Raw genomic sequence first — 23,570 nt, 5'->3', positions numbered from 1 at the left:
AGTTTCCCAAGAGCTGCAGGTTCAAGTCTTTTAGATTTCATCAAATGTTTTCAATTTAAATACGTAACATTGAAATTCCGTTTAAACAATTAGAATAAATAAATAAAGTTATACACCTTAAAGTTAATGAATTTGGTGTTTTAATTACCTACTGAGTATAAAAGATAAATATAAATATCAACATAACGTTGTCGAATTTAATTTCATAGATAATTATACAAATTAAAAAAAAAAGAACAAATTGGTCAAAATCGATAATGATAATGTATTATATTCAGTTGAACATTTACACTTATTAAAAAAAAATCAAACCTTTGTACGAACAAAGAAAAATCCCAAAGTGGAGTTTAAAAATTTGTACTAAAATTATTGGAATAAAACCTTACATAGACGAAGAAACTTCGGTTTTAAACTTGTTTCTTAGCTAAACATTAATTAATTTGTTATAAAATGTAATAAGTTATTTTCCTCTACACATACATATAACACGATATAATTATTTCGCCGCCTATGTCGGTTTATGTTTGTCACGGGTCACGTTTCATTCCGTCTATAAATATAACGAAACGCAATCCTATTGCGCCACCTCCTCCTACCATCTTAGAATACCTAACTAAGAAATTTATTTGGAACTATCTACAAGGCCATGTTGTCTACTAGGATTGGCATAAGTGCCTTTTTAATTAATTTTTTTATGATTTTTTTGTTAATGATAAAATACTTTCTACACATCAAGCTTATCACTAAATTCAATAACACCTCGGAAATTCATTGTTTTCGCGGTTAAGGCCTATTCTTACTTGTGGGGTTTCGAAAAAACAGCAACAACTTAGTCGCTGAATTATTTAAATATCACGAAATGCATCTTCCGTACGAGTCGATAAATTTTTACTGAAATCTTAATTATTATGAATCACGATGAAGGATATATTTATTTGGTTCAGATTCAATTAGAGAATAACATATTCTATCATAACTGTGAAAGTGTTACCACTACATAAAAAAGTTACCCACATTTTGCAAGAAGGTTGACAATTTACGGAATATTGTGTCGCGATAGTGTGTTTGCATGTGTGCAGCTTTAAGCTTTAAAAGCGCACAGAAGCTTCACCGTCGCAGTTCCAGAATAATTAAAATAAGTATATATCTACTATATTTTACTTTCAATATAAGTATATAGAGATATGCTATATGAAAATAGTTATTTTGATAACATGTAATATTTTTAAAGCACTGGTGATGATAATAAATACTAATAAGAGGAAGAAAATTATACATTGATATTACAAATATAAATATACTTTAAATGTTTCAAATACTTACTCGCCTTTTGTATGGTCATCGAACTTATTGCAAATATTGATCTATGTCTATAATTGTATAAAAGAGGTATGGTTTGTATGTAGCATGGAATGAAAAATTACATTTAAGGCCTTCCAACCGTTATTCTTATCATTAAATTCATTAAAATATACATTTTATATCATAAACTTATTCTAAAATGCAGAGCACACAAAGATTTAATATTCATATTTATTTTAATTATTTATAACTCCATTAAATATTATTGACTATCGATCGGAATACTGTCTCGTACAAAGTAACAAGTCACATGAAAACGAAAATATTAATTTCATTAGTAATAAAGCCTTGTTTACACGGTCTTTGGGATAATTAAAATGGCCATCACCTTTTTTTTATTTCAAGTCTCTTTTATGCTTTGGTAGCCAGCTATACTCAAAAGATCTGAATTTTACGCGCGATGGAGTAGTGGCATGGCTACGTATTTAAGACAAACTCTTTCAATGGACATTATATCGGTGAGTCGTTTCAAAAGGCCATGTAAACAAGGCATTAGAAAGTCAACCCTGTTAACGTTATTCACAAAAAAACAAGAAAACGTTTAAAACTTAAAAGTACAATCATCATTTGTGCCAACCTGCAAAAAAAATATATCACAACCGCATAAATAAAGCACTAAACGTAAGAAACCTGTCTTTTGTGTACCTATTTACTATTTTAGAGAAAATATGCAGGCCGCTGTTCAGGCTAAAATTAACAATAAAATATATAAAGAGAAGACTCACAACACCTTCTCGCACTGAATACATAAAATAGATGTTGATAATCATTTTTTGAAAATTTACATTGTTCTACTATATCTACTTCGCTGACATGTACATAAATATCACAAATACTACGATATAAAAATATGTTATCGCAAATGTTAATTGATTCATTGAAAATATATACCTATATTGTATTTTTTGCTAGTGCTCAATAATAATAGATAGCTACTCGTATGTGGGTGGGCTAAAAATATAATGTATATCTATTATACACCTTTATATAATTTTTATGTTTATTTAATATTTTTTTGCCCAAATCAATATGCAACTGACTTTTAATATCAAAATCTAGAACATCGTTATATCATTACATCACAATATTTACAATCAAATTATTTAAAATCATGCCAGCACATCGACATAAAATATTGATATTTATCAAAAACACAAATGACACATAAGTTGAAAAAGAATCGATGTGAAAATGTTTTGTTGGTAGTTAAATTAAACAATTTTTAGTTTTTTATTCTATGATTAAACGCATCGTTTGAATCAATGCTGGCAACACTTCAATCTAACTATTACATACTTAAAACTACACCTCGACTGTACGAGGTTTCGGAGCTCGCCGCGGGCAATACATATAGACAGGCGCTGCACTGATACAGTAACAAATTATATATTGCTACATTCCGCCTTGGAACAAACTAAATTGTCATAAAATCACTGAACTAGCTACTCATCATGATGGACGGTATACAATACATTTGAAAATGGAAATCAATAAAATACTAAAACTCATACTTAAAACTCATCATAATGCCGTGTGATTGTGGTCTTTGTCTTCTCCGCAATGGATATAGACTATATGAATGAATAAAAAAATGGAAATAAAAAATAGAAAAATTAAAATTTTTAACTACTGATGAAATCCATAGGTTTTTGCAAATGTATCGTATACCGCTTGGAAAACAGTCAAGCACACTAACGCTGTCTCTCTCGCTCTACTCCAACAAAAACACTACAGACTAACATTGCTCGGTTCCCGGTAGGTGCCAAGGAAGACTTATGCTTAGTCTTAAAGTATAAATTGCACAAAATATATACATACATCGACGACACAAAACAATAGAGCGACAAGTCTGTAAAATAGAATGTACTGACAGTTAATACACAGTCTCAGTGGAATACTTTATGACATTTTATTTATTTATTTAAAATTTTATTGTATAAAAGGCGGCCTTAATGCCGTTTGGCATTCTCAACCAGTCTATCAGCTGACCGAACAGAAAAACTTTAAGTTGGTTTAACTTTAACTTTAATAAAGGGCACATGCGTACTGCAAATTTGTACGACGATATTTTGGTGCAAGACACAGAAATTGAGACTATTGACACACTGTTAGCACAATTCCTTTTAAACAGACTTGCCGCTGTGGTATGACAGCAACGGAAGAGTTATTGTATTGCTCGTAACTCTTTTAATCTATATTTCTAATTAAATGAATGAAAACTTAATAATTTATGTAATTTAGCTTAACAATAAAAATCATGAATAAATACCTAATAATATTAGGTACAAAGAATAAAAATTGTCTCTTCCGCCGCTGTCCGTAAGAGAGACCAATCACAACAAAAGTATCTCAGAACTGTAGTCACGAGTAACAAAAGTAAACAATAAAATTAAGTCATTCAAACCAATGCTCAAACTATCGTTTTTTGAAATGGAGTAGGAAATTTAAATTGGTTTACTGGCAACATTTTTTTTGTTTGTTGAAATGATTTAAATAGATCAATCAATGTAGTTTCGAGCTTAAAACACATTTAACATTATTGTAATGAAATTTAAAAAAGTTAATTCATAATGCGTACTGTAAACTAACTGTAAACTGTAACGTAATGAAATAGAAGCGCGTTTGCAGCTAGCATTAGGTCCTGTAGACTCCTACCTCCCGTTCTACTTTTCACGCTGACGCGCCGTTGAATAGCGCGTTCTAACCGCTCACTTGCTTGGAGAGCTGTGACACGTCGCGAAGTTCAAGAAGCGCTTTAACAGCGCTGGCGAAACAGCGCTACACGACCGGCGCGTTATAACGCCGTGAAACTGAAACGGGGCCACTAGTGTAATTGTAAGCGCGCGTGATCAAACGCGTGACCCTGAAACCAGCCTTAATTCTTGCGGAGTATACAACCTGTAGTGCAACCTGTCATCGAAGCGAACAACCAGCAGTTGTTCCCGTAGCGCGCCGCCTCTCGGCCGCCAGCCGCTACCTCCTGGCGCGCGTGGCCAGCAGGTACAGCAGCAGCAGCAGCAGCGCCCCGCAGCGCAGCAGCAGCAGCGCGCTGGCGGCCAGCAGGCGGGCGAGCTGCGCGGCCGCGGACGCCAGCTCGCGCGCCGCGGCGACCTCCGCGCGAGATCATCCCGTGCCGCACTTGCCGCTCTCGAACACGCCCTGCGCGCGCAAACATTGATTAACTGCGGGTCTTGTGACTCGAAAATATCTTGTAGCTTATGGCTTGTTGATGGAGAAGTTCGACCGAGGAAAGGAACAACAAAAAAGGTATGATAAATGACATTTCTCAGGATGGGATATTCGGGTTGTTTGGGGCGATTTCAACAACTGGCTGTGGCGGATAGGGTGAACTCCAGGATTCCGACTTTCACAACCTGGAACAAGGTCTATTGTCCGCAAATAAACGTAAATGCAGGCGCCGCAGGGGCGTAGCTACAGGGGCGGTACCTTGCGGAAGAAGGGCGAGAACTCGAGGAGCGCGTCCCGGGCCAGCGCGCGGCGGTGCAGCACGCAGCGCGGGTCGGCGGCGCAGGCGGCCAGCAGGCGCCGCAGGGGCGTAGCTACAGGGGCGGTACCTTGCGGAAGAAGGGCGAGAACTCGAGGAGCGCGTCCCGGGCCAGCGCGCGGCGGTGCAGCACGCAGCGCGGGTCGGCGGCGCAGGCGGCCAGCAGGCGCCGCAGGGGCGTAGCTACAGGGGCGGTACCTTGCGGAAGAAGGGCGAGAACTCGAGGAGCGCGTCCCGGGCCAGCGCGCGGCGGTGCAGCACGCAGCGCGGGTCGGCGGCGCAGGCGGCCAGCAGGCGCCGCAGGGGCGTAGCTACAGGGGCGGTACCTTGCGGAAGAAGGGCGAGAACTCGAGGAGCGCGTCCCGGGCCAGCGCGCGGCGGTGCAGCACGCAGCGCGGGTCGGCGGCGCAGGCGGCCAGCAGGCGCCGCAGGGGCGTAGCTACAGGGGCGGTACCTTGCGGAAGAAGGGCGAGAACTCGAGGAGCGCGTCCCGGGCCAGCGCGCGGCGGTGCAGCACGCAGCGCGGGTCGGCGGCGCAGGCGGCCAGCAGGCGCCGCAGGGGCGTAGCTACAGGGGCGGTACCTTGCGGAAGAAGGGCGAGAACTCGAGGAGCGCGTCCCGGGCCAGCGCGCGGCGGTGCAGCACGCAGCGCGGGTCGGCGGCGCAGGCGGCCAGCAGGCGCCGCAGGGGCGTAGCTACAGGGGCGGTACCTTGCGGAAGAAGGGCGAGAACTCGAGGAGCGCGTCCCGGGCCAGCGCGCGGCGGTGCAGCACGCAGCGCGGGTCGGCGGCGCAGGCGGCCAGCAGGCGCCGCAGGGGCGTAGCTACAGGGGCGGTACCTTGCGGAAGAAGGGCGAGAACTCGAGGAGCGCGTCCCGGGCCAGCGCGCGGCGGTGCAGCACGCAGCGCGGGTCGGCGGCGCAGGCGGCCAGCAGGCGCCGCAGGGGCGTAGCTACAGGGGCGGTACCTTGCGGAAGAAGGGCGAGAACTCGAGGAGCGCGTCCCGGGCCAGCGCGCGGCGGTGCAGCACGCAGCGCGGGTCGGCGGCGCAGGCGGCCAGCAGGCGCCGCAGGGGCGTAGCTACAGGGGCGGTACCTTGCGGAAGAAGGGCGAGAACTCGAGGAGCGCGTCCCGGGCCAGCGCGCGGCGGTGCAGCACGCAGCGCGGGTCGGCGGCGCAGGCGGCCAGCAGGCGCCGCAGGGGCGTAGCTACAGGGGCGGTACCTTGCGGAAGAAGGGCGAGAACTCGAGGAGCGCGTCCCGGGCCAGCGCGCGGCGGTGCAGCACGCAGCGCGGGTCGGCGGCGCAGGCGGCCAGCAGGCGCCGCAGGGGCGTAGCTACAGGGGCGGTACCTTGCGGAAGAAGGGCGAGAACTCGAGGAGCGCGTCCCGGGCCAGCGCGCGGCGGTGCAGCACGCAGCGCGGGTCGGCGGCGCAGGCGGCCAGCAGGCGCCGCAGGAAGGCCTCGAGCGCGGGCCGCCGCGCGCGCGCCACGCTCTCCGACGACCACAGCTGGCGCGCGGGGAACGGGATCGCCGCCACCTGCCGGGCGGCAACGCGTTAACATACATACATACATGTAATCACGTCTATATCCCTTGCGGGGTAGACAGAACCAACAGTTAACAACGCGTTAACTAGGTGCATTACTAACACGCATCACGACTTCTGAACATACATGTGCTTTTGTTCCATGCACTTCTTCTTTCCTGCTTTTTTAGTCCCGGTTGCATCCTCACCGCTCCTGAGGAGGCAGGGGTATGCCTTTGACCGTGGATCCTGGATTAGACGAGTCAGGTTTCTACGCGAAACGACTATCGTCTGACCTCCGCAACGTTTGCAGGTAAACCTAACCCACATTCGATTGATCATGATTACATACATCCAGTTACCTAAATGTACAAAGAGCACCGTAAGAAGCATCGGTTTGTATTCAAACTAATGTACATGTAAACTTCGAAAATAGCCGAAATGGGAGATGCTTTCATTCCACACAGATATCCCACACAAGTTATCAAATCATTATTTTTCAAACCCAAAAACTCCTCGTAAAACACCCCCCCCCCCTCACCTTGGCCCCGTAGATGCTCCTCATGGTGAGGTAGAGGTCGCGGAAGCGCCGGTAGCGGCGCAGCAGCTGCCAGCGGCAGTCGGCCAGCGTCAGCCGCACCTCGTACTCGTGGTGGGTGCCGGCGCCCGCCCCGCGGGTCACCCAGCCGGGGATGCTCACCACTGAGTCTATTGACAGACGAGGTGATTACAAAAAAACGTATTATCTCACTTCTAAAAGAGAAATAACACACGTACTCCTTACTAACTAACAGGACTGAAAAAATCGAGAACAAAATAAGGTTGAAAAATCTGTTTAATTTGTCAAGTATATATTTATATATATTATATTAATTTATTTGAGAGTCAGGAGCTGGATGTATTTTCAAGAATATTAAAGAGTTACAATGCGCTGAGAGAGCCTGTGAGCTATATTCTAAGATAAGCTACTTTTTAGACATTATAGATTTAAAATTTTATATCTGAATGTAATTTGGGACAAAAGTAACTAAAATCATTGTTAATTTTTACACTTACTAAAATCAATAGGGTGCATTGGTCCCACCGATAACGAAGAATCCTGAAAAAAATTAACACAAATTGTATCTTGTTTTATAACTGATTTTGTTACTTTTAAGCATTGAATTTTTATGTAGCACAAAACATAATTAAATTCTCACAATGTTTTCCCTAAATAATGTAAGCCACAAAGAAAATCTGCCTCAGAATTTCACAGTGACAGTGCTATATTTATGTATGTCACAGAAACAAAAACAGAAAAACTGTAAGAACAGTCATTATTAAAGATCGGAATAGGTAGATTGAATTGGGGTCAATGAACTGAAAGGTATATTAATATGGACCTGCCTCCGTCCGGGATTGCGGAACTTGTAAATTATTAAGATTTCTTCCGGAATTTTTACAAGTGGGATGAAGAATATATTAGTGGTAGCTGTTTTCTCCTGACTTCGTTCACGTAAATTGTGGTCCTATGTTACCCCCGGACAATGTAGTTTACTGTAAGTGTAAGTACTGAAATGGAATCCCGGAAAAGAGGCTTATCCATGTTATGCTTTCTATGGTAATTCATGATGCAAGTAAATAAAATCAATCTACCTATTCCGATCTGTGGTCATTATAATACAGTATAAAGCCATACCACATTTATCGGTAGTGGGTGATCGCGTTCCGTGACGTCACCGCGGCGAGTGACGTCACGCCGCAGGGGGTCCTCCCACCGGCACTCCGAGTGCTCCGGGGGCAGCTCATCGTTGGACGTCGACACGTTGTCTGACGCCTCGGTTTCTTGTTCTTTTAACCTTGTAGAGATTTAAAGATATGTTTAGTCATGGAGAATGTAAAGTTGGATATGTTTTTACCTAAATGTACGTGTGAGAAACTTGCGTCCGTTGCAGAGGAAATGTAGAAGAGCCAACTAGGGTGGTACGGTCACGGGATGTCAAAACCTTCAGTTAGTTACATACATACATACATATGATCACGTCTATATCCCTAGCGGGGTAGACAGAGCCACCAGTCTTGATAAGACTGATAGGCCACGCTCAGCTGTTTGGCTTAGTGATAGAATTGAGATTCAAATAGTGACAGGTTGCTAGCCCATCGCCTAAAAGAGGAATCCCAAGTTTATAAGCCTATCCCTTAGTCGCCTTTTACGACATCCGTGGGAAAGAGATGCGGGTGGTCCTATCCTTTTTTGTAATGGTGCCGGGAACCACACGGCAGTTAGTTTGAGTAACAAATATCTGGACATGCTGCCTCCGCTGAAAAACTTCCGACTTCAGGCCTCGGATGGCGCAACTGTGGACACGGAAAGACAAAGAAAAGAAAGAGACGGCACGAGAATTGTAAGCGTCTTCTGTGTTTGAATACTAATTGTACGCTATCTTAACCTTTAGATCGCTAGGTCATTCATACCTGTGCAACAATGGGTCCGCTATGTGGTGGTTGTCGGTGTCGGCGTCGGTGTCGGCGGTGTCGGTCGCCACGTGCATGTCGCTCTCCGACAGCGTCAGCGACGGCGTCTCCTGTATGGGGGTCACCATCATCGCGCGCCTGCTGTTCTGGTTGTCGAAGAACGAGTACTGGAGGGCCATTTCGAGGCGGACGTATTTCTTTTGCAATTCTTGTAGCACCTGCGAATTAAGTTACGTACAGGATGAAATTTACGATGAAAACCTGGACTTTGACCCATGTCTTAATACTTCATATATCTACTTCCTTTTGATTTTAGTACCGGTTGCATCCTCACCTCTCTGGAGAGGAGCCCGGGGTATGCCTTTGACCGTGGATCCTAGATTGGGTGAGTCAGGTTTTTTACACGAAGCTACTACCATCTGATCTCCGCATCCTAAGCAAGTAAACCTAACCCGTATTGAATCGATGATGGTTACAGTCAGTTGTCTGAATGTGCAGGTTTCCTCACGATGTTTATCCTCACCGTAATACTTCATATACCTACATATATGGTGTCAATCCCGATTGGATTTAAGATAATTTGAAAGTGATGGACATGGCATGGCATCTCGTTACTATCTATGAATCCCAATTCAATGATTAGCCATTCCTTACGTGGCAAGTCAAGTCTTTATGGCGTAAGAAATGAATATGTGGAGGATTATATTGGGAATGGTACCGCGATCTGCCTGTTCAGCTCCTCCTTGGAGCAGTCGTTCTCGAGCGAGGAGATGACGAGCATCTTCTGGGAGGCGATCCGCGAGCACAGCCGCTGCATCGCCCGCAGCGCCTCCGCTTCTGTCACCTGTCTCCGGCCGGACTTGCCGTCTCCTGGAAAACGCACTTTATTTAGAAGCACATAAAGGTTACCCAGTAAAACGATAGAAATATATATCAGTTTGAAAAAAGAGCTGCGCTAATTGTTACCGACTCAGCAGTCGATAAAACAGTTGCATGTGCCTTACTAATTTTATGTCTAATGTAACTGTGACCTTGAATTTAAACAAAATATAATAACAATCGGCGCAACCGTTTAGCTAAGAGAGTATTCTGCATATAGAACGAAATTTATGTCGCAAGAAATCGGAGAAGTTTGTTTGATTCATTATCTCGAACGAATAGTCACCGTGAATGAAAAAGATATTTATAAGTTGTAGGACTTTTGCTTTGTGTAAGTACTGGTCATAATTTTGCACTGGAAACTATTTTGATATTCTGACATCCAATTCGTAAAAAGCAATAGCAAGAAGACCAATAACTGAATATAAATACTATGCATATAAAATGCATTGGTGCCGGGAACCACATGGCATGTGCCGTGTGGTTCCCGGCACCAATACAAAAAAGAATAGGACCACTCCATCTCTTTCTCATGGATGTCGTAAAAGCCGACTAAGGGGTAGGCTTATAAACTTGGGATTCTTCTTTTAGGCGATGGGCTAGCAACCTGTCACTATTTGAATCTCAATCCTATCTTAAAGCCAAATAGCTGAACGTGGCCTATCAGTCTTTACAAGACTGTAGGCTCTGTCTACCCCGCAAGGGATATAGACGTGATTATATGTATGTATGCATATGAAACAATAAAATACCTGGTAACCTTCTTCGATATTTGGACCTCTGATGCCTCTCTTCTGGAGACCTTTCCATAGAACTTGACGACTGCCCTTCGACGATTCGTGGCTGAAAGATCAAAGTAAGATTAAACCCAAAACCACGAACTACTCCTATGACCTTTTGGTTTAAGGAACAATTAAGTAAGTAAGTAACTGCTTTATTGTTCACTAAAGGAGTACATAACAAATAAAAACAGTACAGTACAAAGGCGGGCTTATCCCTAAGTGGGATCTCTTCCAGCCAACCTGAACAATTAGTCTAACCTTACGATTACAATAAGAAATGTTTTACCTTATGATAATCTTCAGTGCTAGACATATCATCGCTGTCATCAGCCGGGACGGGGCCCAATCTGAACTGCGGCTGCAGCGGCTGCTCCGGGGTCACCGTGTCCGGTGACGTCACGACCGGCGACGTCTGCGCCGGGGACGTGGGGGGAGAGTCCTGGGGGAACGGCTTGGGGGACGAGCTGGAGGCCGTGTGGAATGTCTCGGTGTTCATGGTTGAGTTAGGCGACGCTAGAGGGTCCAGACTGAGACTTAGGCTGTAAAATTTTTATCTAATTAGTTTCAATTTACATAAACATTAAAATTGTAGTTTTAAAATTGTATTCTCTTCATGCAGTGAGTCAGAAACTGGTGTTAACTTTATATATTATATTATAGAAGTATTTTTACCTGATTACATTTGTACATATGTCGCAGTAATGAGGACACTAAATGTTAAGTATTAAGTTATTTTACAGGTTATTATTGTAACTTTAAAAAAAATACAACTTTGTTACATAATCTGTACGCACCTTAACAATAGTTGCGACAATCCCCTTGTCTCTGATCAGACATAAACCTGACATTTCAAGGACAGAAAAGCCGTGGTGGTGTGAAACATACCTCATCTTCTTGATCTTGTAGTCCTCCCTCTCATCGGCGGAGAGTGCGAGCGGCTCCAGCAGCTCCTCGCGACTCGTGCGCCGCAGCACCAGCTCCGACTTGCTGCGCTTCACGCCTTCCGGAGACAACTCCCCTGAGTTCTCTGCAATTGCAATTGTCTTTTTGAAGTCCTGCGCAGCTGCGCGTTATTATACGAGCTGGTTCACAGGCCTAGACGAACGTATTTTGATCAAATTAAGGACGTCCTGGTAAAGGGCCAGGTTAAAAGTACCCGAAACCGCCGAGCTTGCATGAAGAAAGTTATGAATGTGGATGAAGCGAAGGAAGTATGCAGAGATCGTGGCAAGTGTAAAGAGGTAGTCTCTGACTATCCCTCCGGGAAAGAGGCGTGATTTTATGTATGTATGTATTCACAAATGCCAATGCCAATTATGTGAAGGTGAGGGAAAACATTGTAAGGAAACCTGCACATTCAGACAACTGGATGTGTAACTATCATCGATCCAATACGAGTTAGGTTCATCTGCAAAGGTTGCGGAAATCAGATGGGAGTCGCTTCGTATAAAAACCTGACTCACCTAATCCAGGATCCAAGGTCAAAGACACTCCCCGGGCACCTCTCCAGAGTGATGAGGATGCAACCGAGACTAAAGTCAAGAGGAAGAAGATTCACAGGCCCACAATCTCACGAGATTGCCCGCTTTGTGTAACTTAATAGTTACAATCCAGGATATTTATGACGGCCTCTGTGGCGCAGCGGTAGCGCGCTTGTCTGTGACACCGGGGGTACCGGGTTCGAATCCCGGCATGATGAGAAAAGAACTTTTTCTGATCGGCCTGGGTCTTGGATGTTTATCTATATAAGTATCTATTTATTATAAAATATAGTATCGTTGAGTTAGTATCTCGTAACATAAGTCTCGAACTTACTTCGAGGCTAACTCAATCAGTGTAATTTGTTGCGTATATATTTATTATTTACTAGCTGTGCCCGCGACTTCGTCCGCGTGGAATAGTTATTTTGGGCATCGAAGCCCTCAAGAATGAATTAATTTTCCCCGTTTTCTTTTTCACATTTTCCATTATTTCTTCGCTCCTAATGGTTGCAGCGTGATGTTATTTAGCCGAAAGCCTTTCTCGATAAATGATCTATTCAACGCAAAAAGAGTTTTCCAATTCGAACCAGTAGTTCCTGAGATTAGCGCGTTCAAACAAACAAACAAACTCTTCAGCTTTATAATATTATTAGTATATATTTATTATTCCTTCTTCGGCCACCGACTCACCCACTAGCGGCGTGTTGGTGGAGCTGGGGCTGAGGTCGGAGGCCAGCGCGTGCCGCAGCCCCAGCTGCTGCGTGCCGAGCAGCGCCAGCTCGGCCTGCAGCCGCTCGATCTTGACGCGGTGCGACGCCACGGACGCCACTCGGCTTTGGAGCTCCTCTTCTAGCTCGATCAGCTCTTTTTTCTAACAAAACATACATACATAATGGTCAGATACCTCGCGAGGTACACAGAGCCAACAGTCTTGAAAAGACTGAATGGCCACGTTCAGCTATTTGGCTTAATGATAGAATTGAGATTCAAATAGTGACAGGTTGCTAGTCCATCGCCTTAAAAATAATCACAAGTTTGTAAGCCTATCCCTTAGTCGCCTTCAACGACATCCATGGAAAAGAGATGGAGTGGTCCTATTCTTTTTTGTATTGGTGCCGGGAACCACACGGCACTTTTCCAACAAAACTAAGCTATTTTTATCATATAACATCAATTTTGTCATAATATTGAATGTTATTCGAATGTGTACACTGTCCTTTAGACAGCACAAGGTTGTGCAGCACACTCACATGCCTATCGACTGTCTCCTTGATGGTGCTCGCCGTGGTGGGCTCGCACTGCTGCAGCAGGTGCATCAGACTCTCCGTGCTGGTCTCCGACGCTGGGCTGTCATCAGGCGACGAACTCTGCAATGATGAGATCATTGATTACCAGTGGGTTACCGGTTGCATTATTGACTGTTCTTTTTAGAAGTCCACTTCCTAACCTGGTGATTAGACAAGTTATACTGAACTCTGCAGGCTGATTGAACTCACGTTATATTATCATTATTTGAGTGTGTTCCCGGTTGCATGTTAAAGTTTTTTTAATTCCGTTGTCCAACTATAACCAAGTTATGATTTGACGGTGATTTTACCGGTTTTCACAGAGCGACTGTTGTCTTTCTCCACAACCCTAATGCTTATTTTAAGAAAAAAGATTCTTAGCTACAATCTTATTTAGCAGAAGAAATGGAATCTGCAAGATATTTAAAATATTAAGAAATTTAATTAGAAAACATTAAAAAAGCAGGCAATTTTTTACTGCACAAGCGTCACACCCGAAACTTAGCATACTAAAGATAAATTACATACCAGAAGAATTAGAGTTCATGCTCAAAACGAATAAGTAAAATAGCAACAAGCGATTACTACTACAAAATAAAAAAATAATGTAAGTATGTACAGTAAACAGCATATCAATCAACCCAAATACATTGTAAGTTCGGCTTTATTACCGCGACATAGAGTTCCGTGCAAGGTAACTTGATATGCATACATATTGCGTTCATTGTTAAAATTTCGTGTATTGAATTTGCACAAAGAACGAACATGAATTGCAGCTTTGAAAATACCTTTGAAGTAAATATATTGTGATCAATTTACTTACATTTAGAGTTCAGACATCAGTAAGGTTACAGCGCATTTTTTAAATTTATCTCTTTATATTGTAAAAGATGCTTAACGCACAAAAATGTCTATAAACAGAATTGGAATGCAATAATAAGGTTACGTGCCGTTTTGATCATGCGCATTTATTAAGTGTGGTGTGTTTTATTGAATGATGAGGTACATTTAGAAAAACCATTAAAACGTTTTTATCCTTGTTTAATAGTGTAATAAAATCAACTTATTTAAGAATAGTTATTGAAAAGCCGTTAAGCGAATACATGATATAGATATGTTTTTAAGCAAAATCTATTCTATTTTGAAAAATAAACTTATAAAAAATGTATAATGGACATGTCTGGCAAAATAACTAAAAAGTATTTTTAAAATACTGATTGGTCAAGATATAAATAGAAAATATGTACCCTCAAAATACCAAACTGTAATCTGTTAAATTATTTAAAAAACGATTAGATAACCAAAGACACTTGTTTTTTTTTTTTTAAAATAAACACAAACACATCAGTAACACGAAAGATTTGAGTCAAACCGTTCATCCCACACACCGCAGGCAACCAACCCGCCACCAGCTCGGATCTGCCCGGGAACTCACCTGCACGCATCCGCTGGCGATGAGATCCCGTCGGGCGGCGCGCACGTATTGCTCCAGTTCGCCGCGCTTGTCCGCGAGGCGGGCGCGCAGGGCGGCCACGTGCGACTCCTCGTTCTCAGCCTACGCGTGCAAGCAACGGGTTATTCGGGAGTTCTGAATTTGAATCGCGTGAAAAGTTGCTGGCCAGTATTTTTTTAATTATTTTTAATGTTAGGAAACTCATTTAATACAAATAGAAAATTGTAGAATCGATAATTTGTAGTACGAAACGCCATTGGTAAAAAAAAGACAAAAGTTATTATTTTTGATTAAAAGTTATGTATGGATGAATCTGTATTCTTTTCTATAACGTTTTTGGAAACATATACTATAAAATAATTGAAGTATTTTGTGCGGAGTGTAATAATTTAGAATGGTATGTAAAAATCCAAACTGATGTTTTCGTGAAGAACTAATACAATATACAATGGTGTTGTGTTGTGTTTTCTTTTTATCAACTTACGTTAGCTTGTGTAAATTCAGAACTCCAAAGGATAAAACAAAAAAATAAATAATATTTATGAAATAACTTTAGCTAGGCACAAACTAAATAACATAAACACAACTACCGACTAAGCAAGTGCACACAAACTAGGGCGGCAGAACTAGTTCGCGGTATGAGAGAATTATTTAACAACAATCACATTGTTTGTGCGAAAAGTGAGCGCATCGATAGACGTTACCGTTGGTTCTCGATTAAGTAGTATACGCGAGATATCTACTCGTATATACAAGGAAGAATTTAACTTAGTTTCATTCAGAATTAAATGGTTGTTATTTGAACTTACATCGCAATTAGTTTCGGACCAAGAGCGGTTTTAGTTGTTTTTAAAATATTAGTACAATGTTATACAATTTAGTTTTGTTTTGTTTGTTTTGCTTTTAATATCTTTAGTATTACGCACTTACGTGAGTCACTAGTGATAATTAAGATGTTTTCCCTTGTGTCATTAAATTGTAAATAATTTTTTTTTTTTGCTATTTTTATTGGATCATATTGTAATATATGAAAGTATAACAGTTGACATGTATAATAGAGATCAGTTCGAGAACCAACAGTAGGGCACATCGATTGCACGCGACTGACGTAACGACAACAACGCACTGTGAGAATCACAGATAATAATCTCTCGAGCGCGGTGCAATCAATTATGAAATAAATTCCTTAGTCTACAAAAAGTATATTAATTAAATGATTGTGCTCGATTAATTAGCGGAAAATTCGAATCATACAATAGTAGGATAAATATTTCATTCAACTGAAATCACACCTCACCCTTTTTGAAGTCGGTTCATATAATAAAATCTAGAAACATGCAGACATCACATATATTCTAGCTGAAATAAAGACATAATAATATTTCTGGGTTTAGTTTGACTTACCATTCAAACATGGAGAACACATTGCATAATTTTATAATATGTAGGTTTTTTAACCTGAATACAGTGAACAACCTAAGCTAACCTAATTTCCTTTAACAACTTCCTGTTGTCGATTTAAAATGATGGTTATTATTTTAGCGTGTCAAATAATAGACACGCTAATAATAATTAATCTATGTTTAATCAATGCGATGTTTCTCGCTCAGGTATAGCTATATGTTTCTTCAATGCACGCGTAGACGTCGTACCCCAACTACGCCTAAATCAGGAACCAGAACGCAGTCTTCCCAGTTAGTTCCCGCTGCCGACACATAGACAGGAGCGCGCTCTCGTACGATCTAGAGGGAGCCACTGTACTCACGCAGCCGGCGTGCGTGTCCGCCACGGCCCGCAGGCGGGCGGCGCGCGCGGCGAGCTCCCGCTGCCGACACATAGACAGGAGCGCGCTCTCGTACGATCTAGAGGGAGCCACTGTACTCACGCAGCCGGCGTGCGTGTCCGCCACGGCCCGCAGGCGGGCGGCGCGCGCGGCGAGCTCCCGCTGCCGACACATAGACAGGAGCGCGCTCTCGTACGATCTAGAGGGAGCCACTGTACTCACGCAGCCGGCGTGCGTGTCCGCCACGGCCCGCAGGCGGGCGGCGCGCGCGGCGAGCTCCCGCTGCCGACACATAGACAGGAGCGCGCTCTCGTACGATCTAGAGGGAGCCACTGTACTCACGCAGCCGGCGTGCGTGTCCGCCACGGCCCGCAGGCGGGCGGCGCGCGCGGCGAGCTCCCGCTGCCGACACATAGACAGGAGCGCGCTCTCGTACGATCTAGAGGGAGCCACTGTACTCACGCAGCCGGCGTGCGTGTCCGCCACGGCCCGCAGGCGGGCGGCGCGCGCGGCGAGCTCCCGCTGCCGACACATAGACAGGAGCGCGCTCTCGTACGATCTAGAGGGAGCCACTGTACTCACGCAGCCGGCGTGCGTGTCCGCCACGGCCCGCAGGCGGGCGGCGCGCGCGGCGAGCTCCCGCTGCCGACACATAGACAGGAGCGCGCTCTCGTACGATCTAGAGGGAGCCACTGTACTCACGCAGCCGGCGTGCGTGTCCGCCACGGCCCGCAGGCGGGCGGCGCGCGCGGCGAGCTCCCGCTGCCGACACATAGACAGGAGCGCGCTCTCGTACGATCTAGAGGGAGCCACTGTACTCACGCAGCCGGCGTGCGTGTCCGCCACGGCCCGCAGGCGGGCGGCGCGCGCGGCGAGCTCCCGCTGCCGACACATAGACAGGAGCGCGCTCTCGTACGATCTAGAGGGAGCCACTGTACTCACGCAGCCGGCGTGCGTGTCCGCCACGGCCCGCAGGCGGGCGGCGCGCGCGGCGAGCTCCCGCTGCCGACACATAGACAGGAGCGCGCTCTCGTACGATCTAGAGGGAGCCACTGTACTCACGCAGCCGGCGTGCGTGTCCGCCACGGCCCGCAGGCGGGCGGCGCGCGCGGCGAGCTCCCGCTGCCGACACATAGACAGGAGCGCGCTCTCGTACGATCTAGAGGGAGCCACTGTACTCACGCAGCCGGCGTGCGTGTCCGCCACGGCCCGCAGGCGGGCGGCGCGCGCGGCGAGCTCCCGCTGCCGACAGCGCAGCGCGCGGCGGCGGTGCGTCCAGCCGCGCTCGAGCGCGCGCCAGTCGCCCGACAGGCGACGACACGCCGCCGCGTACTCGCGCTCCATTGCCGAACGCTCCTGTGGTTGACGATATAATCGTATTGCTTACAAAGATAAAATAAATTGGTTTGTCGAGCATGTGTCATAAGGTAGGAGGATCCGCTTATGGATCACGATGCAGGAGTAGTTGAGAAAAGTTATTTAGAAAGTGATCCAATCTTTGCAGAGAAACCCCGAGTCTGTAAGCAGCTAGTCATCAACGAGTCTTCTGACATGTCGGTCTTTAGCATCCAGGGCTTCAAGCCGATACCGATAAGCGGCATCATCCCTCAGGTGCGAACAGTACTCTAATGTAGCGGACCTGAGCTGTGTAGAGGTTCAGCACTTGGATTGGAGTAAAATACCGTCGGACCTTGAAAAAGATGCCCAGTTTTATGAAGCGGATTTAGACCTTGTTTCGAAATAGCTACCGAAGTTAAGATCGTATGAAATCTCGACACCTCGGCAGTTCGAGATGATTCATGACGGTAATAGGCTCATTTCGAAAAGTAAGCAAATTGAGCGGGCTTAATCTAATGAGGTTGGCATCGCCCCAATCAGAGACTGCCTGTATCGTACGAGGGCATTCGTCCACGATTTAGATTTCAGAGATCTGTATTTGTTAATTAACTTCCAGTGAAAATGCTGCAATGTAGTTTGTTCCGCCGTTTCTTCTTCACATGCGCTTTGGAAGCGGTAGATGATAAAATTAGACTTAAGGTATGTGACGTCAATAAGTGATACCTTGTATCCAATTTTGAAACCTAAATCTATTGTATTAATACGGTGGAACATTGCCTTTCTAAGATCGCCTATTTCCGGTTTTTTGGCTCTTGCACTGAAAAATATCTTTTTGTGACGGTGCTATCATCTGCGTACCCAAAAAAAGCAAAGCTAGTCTTCAATGTATTTCTAGTGCCCCTTACCTCGTCAAGCCTCTTCTGTGCCTGCAGAAGTTGTTCCCTCTCGGCATGCCACCGTCTCTGTCTCTCCTCCTGCTGCAGCAGGAACTGCTGTCTCTCTCGCTCCAATTCCGCTCGCTGCGCTTCGATCCGCTCACAACGGATTTCGCTCTCCAGATCCCTAGCAAACATATATTATATTTTAATGAGAAAGACGAGTTTCCATTCAAGACACACACACACACATGGTCACGTCTATATCCCTTGCGGGGTAGACAGAGCCAACAGGCTTGAAAAGACTGAATGACCACGTTTAGCTATTTGGCTTAATGATAGAATTAAGATTCAAATAGTGATAGGTTGCTAGCCCTTCACTTAAAGAGGATCTCAAGTTTGTAAGCCTATCCCTTAGTCGCCTTTTACGACATCCATGGGAAAGAGATGGAGTGGTCCTATTCTTTTTTGTATTGGTGCAGGGAACCTTTTTCTTTTCCATTCAACCACGAAAAAATCATTTGAATTCAAACTTCGTGCGCGCAAGTAATGGATCGCATTTGACTTAATTAAGTTATAGGGATATAAATGGTTCTTCCTGTCTGAGTTGGAGAGATATAAACACACTCACGACAGCGTAGTGTTCAGGTTCTCGGAGCTAGCAGCTAGGTCTGTGGTGGACCAGGACAGCAGCGACAGTCTGGACAGGTTCATGACGGACGCGCCGCCTTCCTGTCTGAGTTGGAGAGATATAAACACACTCACGACAGCGTAGTGTTCAGGTTCTCTGAGCTAGCAGCTAGGTCTGTGGTGGACCAGGACAGCAGCGACAGTCTGGACAGGTTCATGACGGACGCGCTGCCTTCCTGTCTGAGTTGGAGAGATATAAACACACTCACGACAGCGTAGTGTTCAGGTTCTCGGAGCTAGCAGCTAGGTCTGTGGTGGACCAGGACAGCAGCGACAGTCTGGACAGGTTCATGACGGACGCGCTGCCTTCCTGTCTGAGTTGGAGAGATATAAACACACTCACGACAGCGTAGTGTTCAGGTTCTCGGAGCTAGCAGCTAGGTCTGTGGTGGACCAGGACAGCAGCGACAGTCTGGACAGGTTCATGACGGACGCGCTGCCTTCCTGTCTGAGTTGGAGAGATATAAACACACTCACGACAGCGTAGTGTTCAGGTTCTCGGAGCTAGCAGCTAGGTCTGTGGTGGACCAGGACAGCAGCGACAGTCTGGACAGGTTCATGACGGACGCGCTGCCTTCCTGTCTGAGTTGGAGAGATATAAACACACTCACGACAGCGTAGTGTTCAGGTTCTCGGAGCTAGCAGCTAGGTCTGTGGTGGACCAGGACAGCAGCGACAGTCTGGACAGGTTCATGACGGACGCGCTGCCTTCCTGTCTGAGTTGGAGAGATATAAACACACTCACGACAGCGTAGTGTTCAGGTTCTCGGAGCTAGCAGCTAGGTCTGTGGTGGACCAGGACAGCAGCGACAGTCTGGACAGGTTCATGACGGACGCGCTGCCTTCCTGTCTGAGTTGGAGAGATATAAACACACTCACGACAGCGTAGTGTTCAGGTTCTCTGAGCTAGCAGCTAGGTCTGTGGTGGACCAGGACAGCAGCGACAGTCTGGACAGGTTCATGACGGACGCGCTGCCTTCCTGTCTGAGTTGGAGAGATATAAACACACTCACGACAGCGTAGTGTTCAGGTTCTCTGAGCTAGCAGCTAGGTCTGTGGTGGACCAGGACAGCAGCGACAGTCTGGACAGGTTCATGACGGACGCGCTGCCTTCCTGTCTGACTTGGAGAGATATAAACACACTCACGACAGCGTAGTGTTCAGGTTCTCGGAGCTAGCAGCTAGGTCTGTGGTGGACCAGGACAGCAGCGACAGTCTGGACAGGTTCATGACGGACGCGCTGCCTTCCTGTCTGAGTTTCGCGGCTTCCGCTGGGTCGTTGTAGCGGAACATGTTCGTTCGACCTAGTAGTAGGATGCAACCTGGAGAACAAATGTTTATGTGAACTCGACTTCAAAATGCAAGAAAAACATATATTAAAAATTACAAAATTATACACAGAAGTGTATTTTTAATTTTTTACTGCGTCGGTATCAGTTTGAAAAATATCACTGAGAGAGCTATGTATATATCCGTTTAGTAGTAACGGCTGTGCGTTATTTATTTGCGGCGACATCTCTACGCCACAAGTCACAATAGCCAATCACGCGACGCTTTCAACCAATAACAGCGAAGAGTCTGAGTCGCGCAAGCAAAGATTTCACGGATTGGAACAACCTCCGACACAACATCGTCTGTCGCTCGGTTCCCCAGGCACACTTTGCCTAGCAAAAGATCTTCCTTTTGGTGACGGTCGAGCCAAATCATCGCTCCCGCTACACATACAATCAGGTCATTATATCAGTTACTGAAACTGATGAAGAAGTATAATCGCAAAGTTAGTTATACACTACAGAAGACAGAAGGAGAAAAGAGGAAAAAAATAATCAGTTTAAAAGTACTATATTCTGGAAATAAAATTAAAAACATTTGCCTTTTACAACATCCCTGGGAAAGAGATGGAGTGGTCCTTTTGTTTTTTTTTTTTGTGCCGGAAACGGGAACACATTAAATAAAAAAAAATATGCTTCAAAAATTGAAGACCTAACCTAACCCATATTGATGATCATGGGTTACACATCCAGTTGCCTGAATTTGCATATGTCGTCACGATATTTAATTTAAACTCACCCGTACTTTTTAATAATTAACATTTCCTACAACAAACATCCAGTATTAACTAACACACCACGACAACGGTTGCTATGGCGTACATAAAGAAGTGTCCACACTGACCTTGGCTGAGCTTGGCGGGCTTGTCGATGAGGACGGTGTTGAGCCAGCACTGCGCGCCGCTGCAGGGCTGCAGCCACGCCAGCCCGCCCTGCAGCGTGATGCGGCAGTGCAGCGGAAGGACTCCAGCCCCCGACAGCACTATGTCGGGGGTGGGACTGTATTCAGCGCTCCCGATCACTGTTTCACCCTCCTGAAGGAACAAAAGGAATGTAAGACAAATTAAAAAAATAAGGGTTTGTTACAAGTTTGAAACACCTGCATTACAAACAAAGATGGCCGGTGCCCGAGCAGCGAGAAAATTGATAGGCTGTTGACTCTGTCTGATACTGATATCTTCTTTTGAAGATACAATGAGATACGAAGCAACTGCCAATTTTCCCAAAGTCTATTGACAATATTGTTTACAGAAATATTTTATATAATTTCACAAAATAAGTATAAAATATTTTCTGGAGAAAATAAAGAAAACAAGTCAATCAAGAAAATATTAGTAAACTTTGGACCCAAAAGCCAAATAGCTAAACGTGGCCTATCAGTCTTTACAAGACTGTTGGCTCTGTCTACCCCACAAGGTATATAGATGTGATTATATGTATGTATGTTGGATTAATTATATAGGCATAGGGCTGAAAACCTATTAATCTGAAACTTAATTCTGTTATTTAACCATCATCAACTTAATGGGAAGTTCGCGCCCTGTTAAGGAATAAATAAACAAATTATGTGCGTGTGTAGAATACAACTTACTTTGAGATGGTAAAGCGTCACTCCAGTTGACAGCAGATTATCGTCGATGCCGACCAAATGTGGCATGTCCGAGTCCAACACCACGCCCAGCCCACTCTTCCTGAGTCCCAGAGCCTTCTGTTCCTGCAGGATCTGTTGCGTTTCTCGCCATTTCTCTGTCCATTTCTCGGTGAGGACCTTCTCTTGAGCTTCTTTTCTCTGGAGGGTCGCGAGCACTCCTGGTTCTGTCTCGATCGGATCCTGAAGGCGATAAAAAGCATAAAATATAAAAAAAATATGTAGTACTAAGACTCTGTTTGGCAACGGGCTTTATAGAAGATCGCAAACTTTATTTTCGACAACAGTCTGCCGGGTTTAGCACAGGGTTATTTCAGTCTAAACATACGCACTATAATCACGTCTTTATCGCTTACGGGGTTAGACAGTTCCAACAGTCTCGAAAAGACCGAAAGGCCACGTTCTGCTGTATGATCTAATGTTGGAATAAAGCCATACAACAATGTTCATAATTAGTGATTTGTATCTGTGAGGACCTATAATTGACCAATTGTTTGACATATGTGGCGCTATTTTCTTGTAAAAGGTTGTTGGTCTTCCAAATTGTTAAACCTTCATGGTTTCAATATCAATAACGAACACCCTGGCCATTGTAAATTGTATCAAGTAGATTAAAAATAAGAACTACTTCTTATTCTGTTCTGTCATCTGCTGTGTCATGTCTTATGTGTATCTTAGATTTTATCTAAAATGAATAAACTAACGTACTAACTGCACTCTCTGCTTTCACTAATTAAAAAAAATAATAATAATAATGTTCAGGTGCCGTGTGGTTCCCGGCACCAATACAAAAAAGAAAAGGACCACTCCATCTCTTTCCCATGGATGTCGTAAAAGGTGACTAAGGGATAGGCTTACAAACTTGGGATCTTTTTTTAGGCGATGGGCTAGCAACCAGTCACTATTTGAATCTCAATTCTATCATTAAGCCAAATAGCTGAATTTGGCCATTCAGTCTTTTCAAGACTGTCGGCTCTGTCTACCCTGCAAGGGACATAGACATGACCATATGTATGTAAATAATGTTCAGCTAACGCGCAACATGTTGCGTTACCGTGTTGTGCGCGATCTGCTTGCGCAGCTTGTCGATCTCCTCGCGCAGATGCCCAAAATAACTATTTCATGCGGACTTAGTCGCGGGCACAGCTAGTGTTGGAATAAAGCCATACAACCATG

The 23,570-nt window shown here is 44.7% G+C and overlaps 1 protein-coding gene across 1 annotated transcript in view; it reads right to left on the bottom strand.

Moving 5' to 3' along the window:
- Positions 1 to 4,116: 4,116 nt before the first annotated feature.
- The window catches only part of LOC106137879 (kinesin-like protein Klp98A), a 32,577-nt gene continuing 13,123 nt past the window's right edge, over positions 4,117 to 23,570 (bottom strand). Inside the window, exons 10-27 of the mRNA XM_060949165.1 lie at positions 22,338 to 22,577; positions 21,591 to 21,780; positions 20,563 to 20,737; positions 18,756 to 18,912; positions 17,695 to 17,868; positions 14,712 to 14,831; positions 13,241 to 13,357; positions 12,681 to 12,861; positions 11,395 to 11,536; positions 10,796 to 11,048; positions 10,480 to 10,570; positions 9,567 to 9,718; positions 8,849 to 9,066; positions 8,073 to 8,232; positions 7,451 to 7,493; positions 6,936 to 7,102; positions 4,810 to 6,406; positions 4,117 to 4,521 (exon numbers count right to left, since the gene is read on the bottom strand). Of these exons, the coding sequence (XP_060805148.1) occupies positions 6,203 to 6,406; positions 6,936 to 7,102; positions 7,451 to 7,493; positions 8,073 to 8,232; positions 8,849 to 9,066; positions 9,567 to 9,718; positions 10,480 to 10,570; positions 10,796 to 11,048; positions 11,395 to 11,536; positions 12,681 to 12,861; positions 13,241 to 13,357; positions 14,712 to 14,831; positions 17,695 to 17,868; positions 18,756 to 18,912; positions 20,563 to 20,737; positions 21,591 to 21,780; positions 22,338 to 22,577 (2,784 nt within the window). The 3' untranslated portion in view covers positions 4,117 to 4,521; positions 4,810 to 6,202. The remainder of the gene's footprint in view (positions 4,522 to 4,809; positions 6,407 to 6,935; positions 7,103 to 7,450; positions 7,494 to 8,072; positions 8,233 to 8,848; positions 9,067 to 9,566; positions 9,719 to 10,479; positions 10,571 to 10,795; positions 11,049 to 11,394; positions 11,537 to 12,680; positions 12,862 to 13,240; positions 13,358 to 14,711; positions 14,832 to 17,694; positions 17,869 to 18,755; positions 18,913 to 20,562; positions 20,738 to 21,590; positions 21,781 to 22,337; positions 22,578 to 23,570) is intronic.

This window comes from Amyelois transitella, chromosome 18, assembly GCF_032362555.1.
Source record: "Amyelois transitella isolate CPQ chromosome 18, ilAmyTran1.1, whole genome shotgun sequence".
NCBI lineage: Eukaryota > Metazoa > Arthropoda > Insecta > Lepidoptera > Pyralidae > Amyelois > Amyelois transitella.
This window is presented reverse-complemented; position numbering and strand designations above follow the sequence as displayed.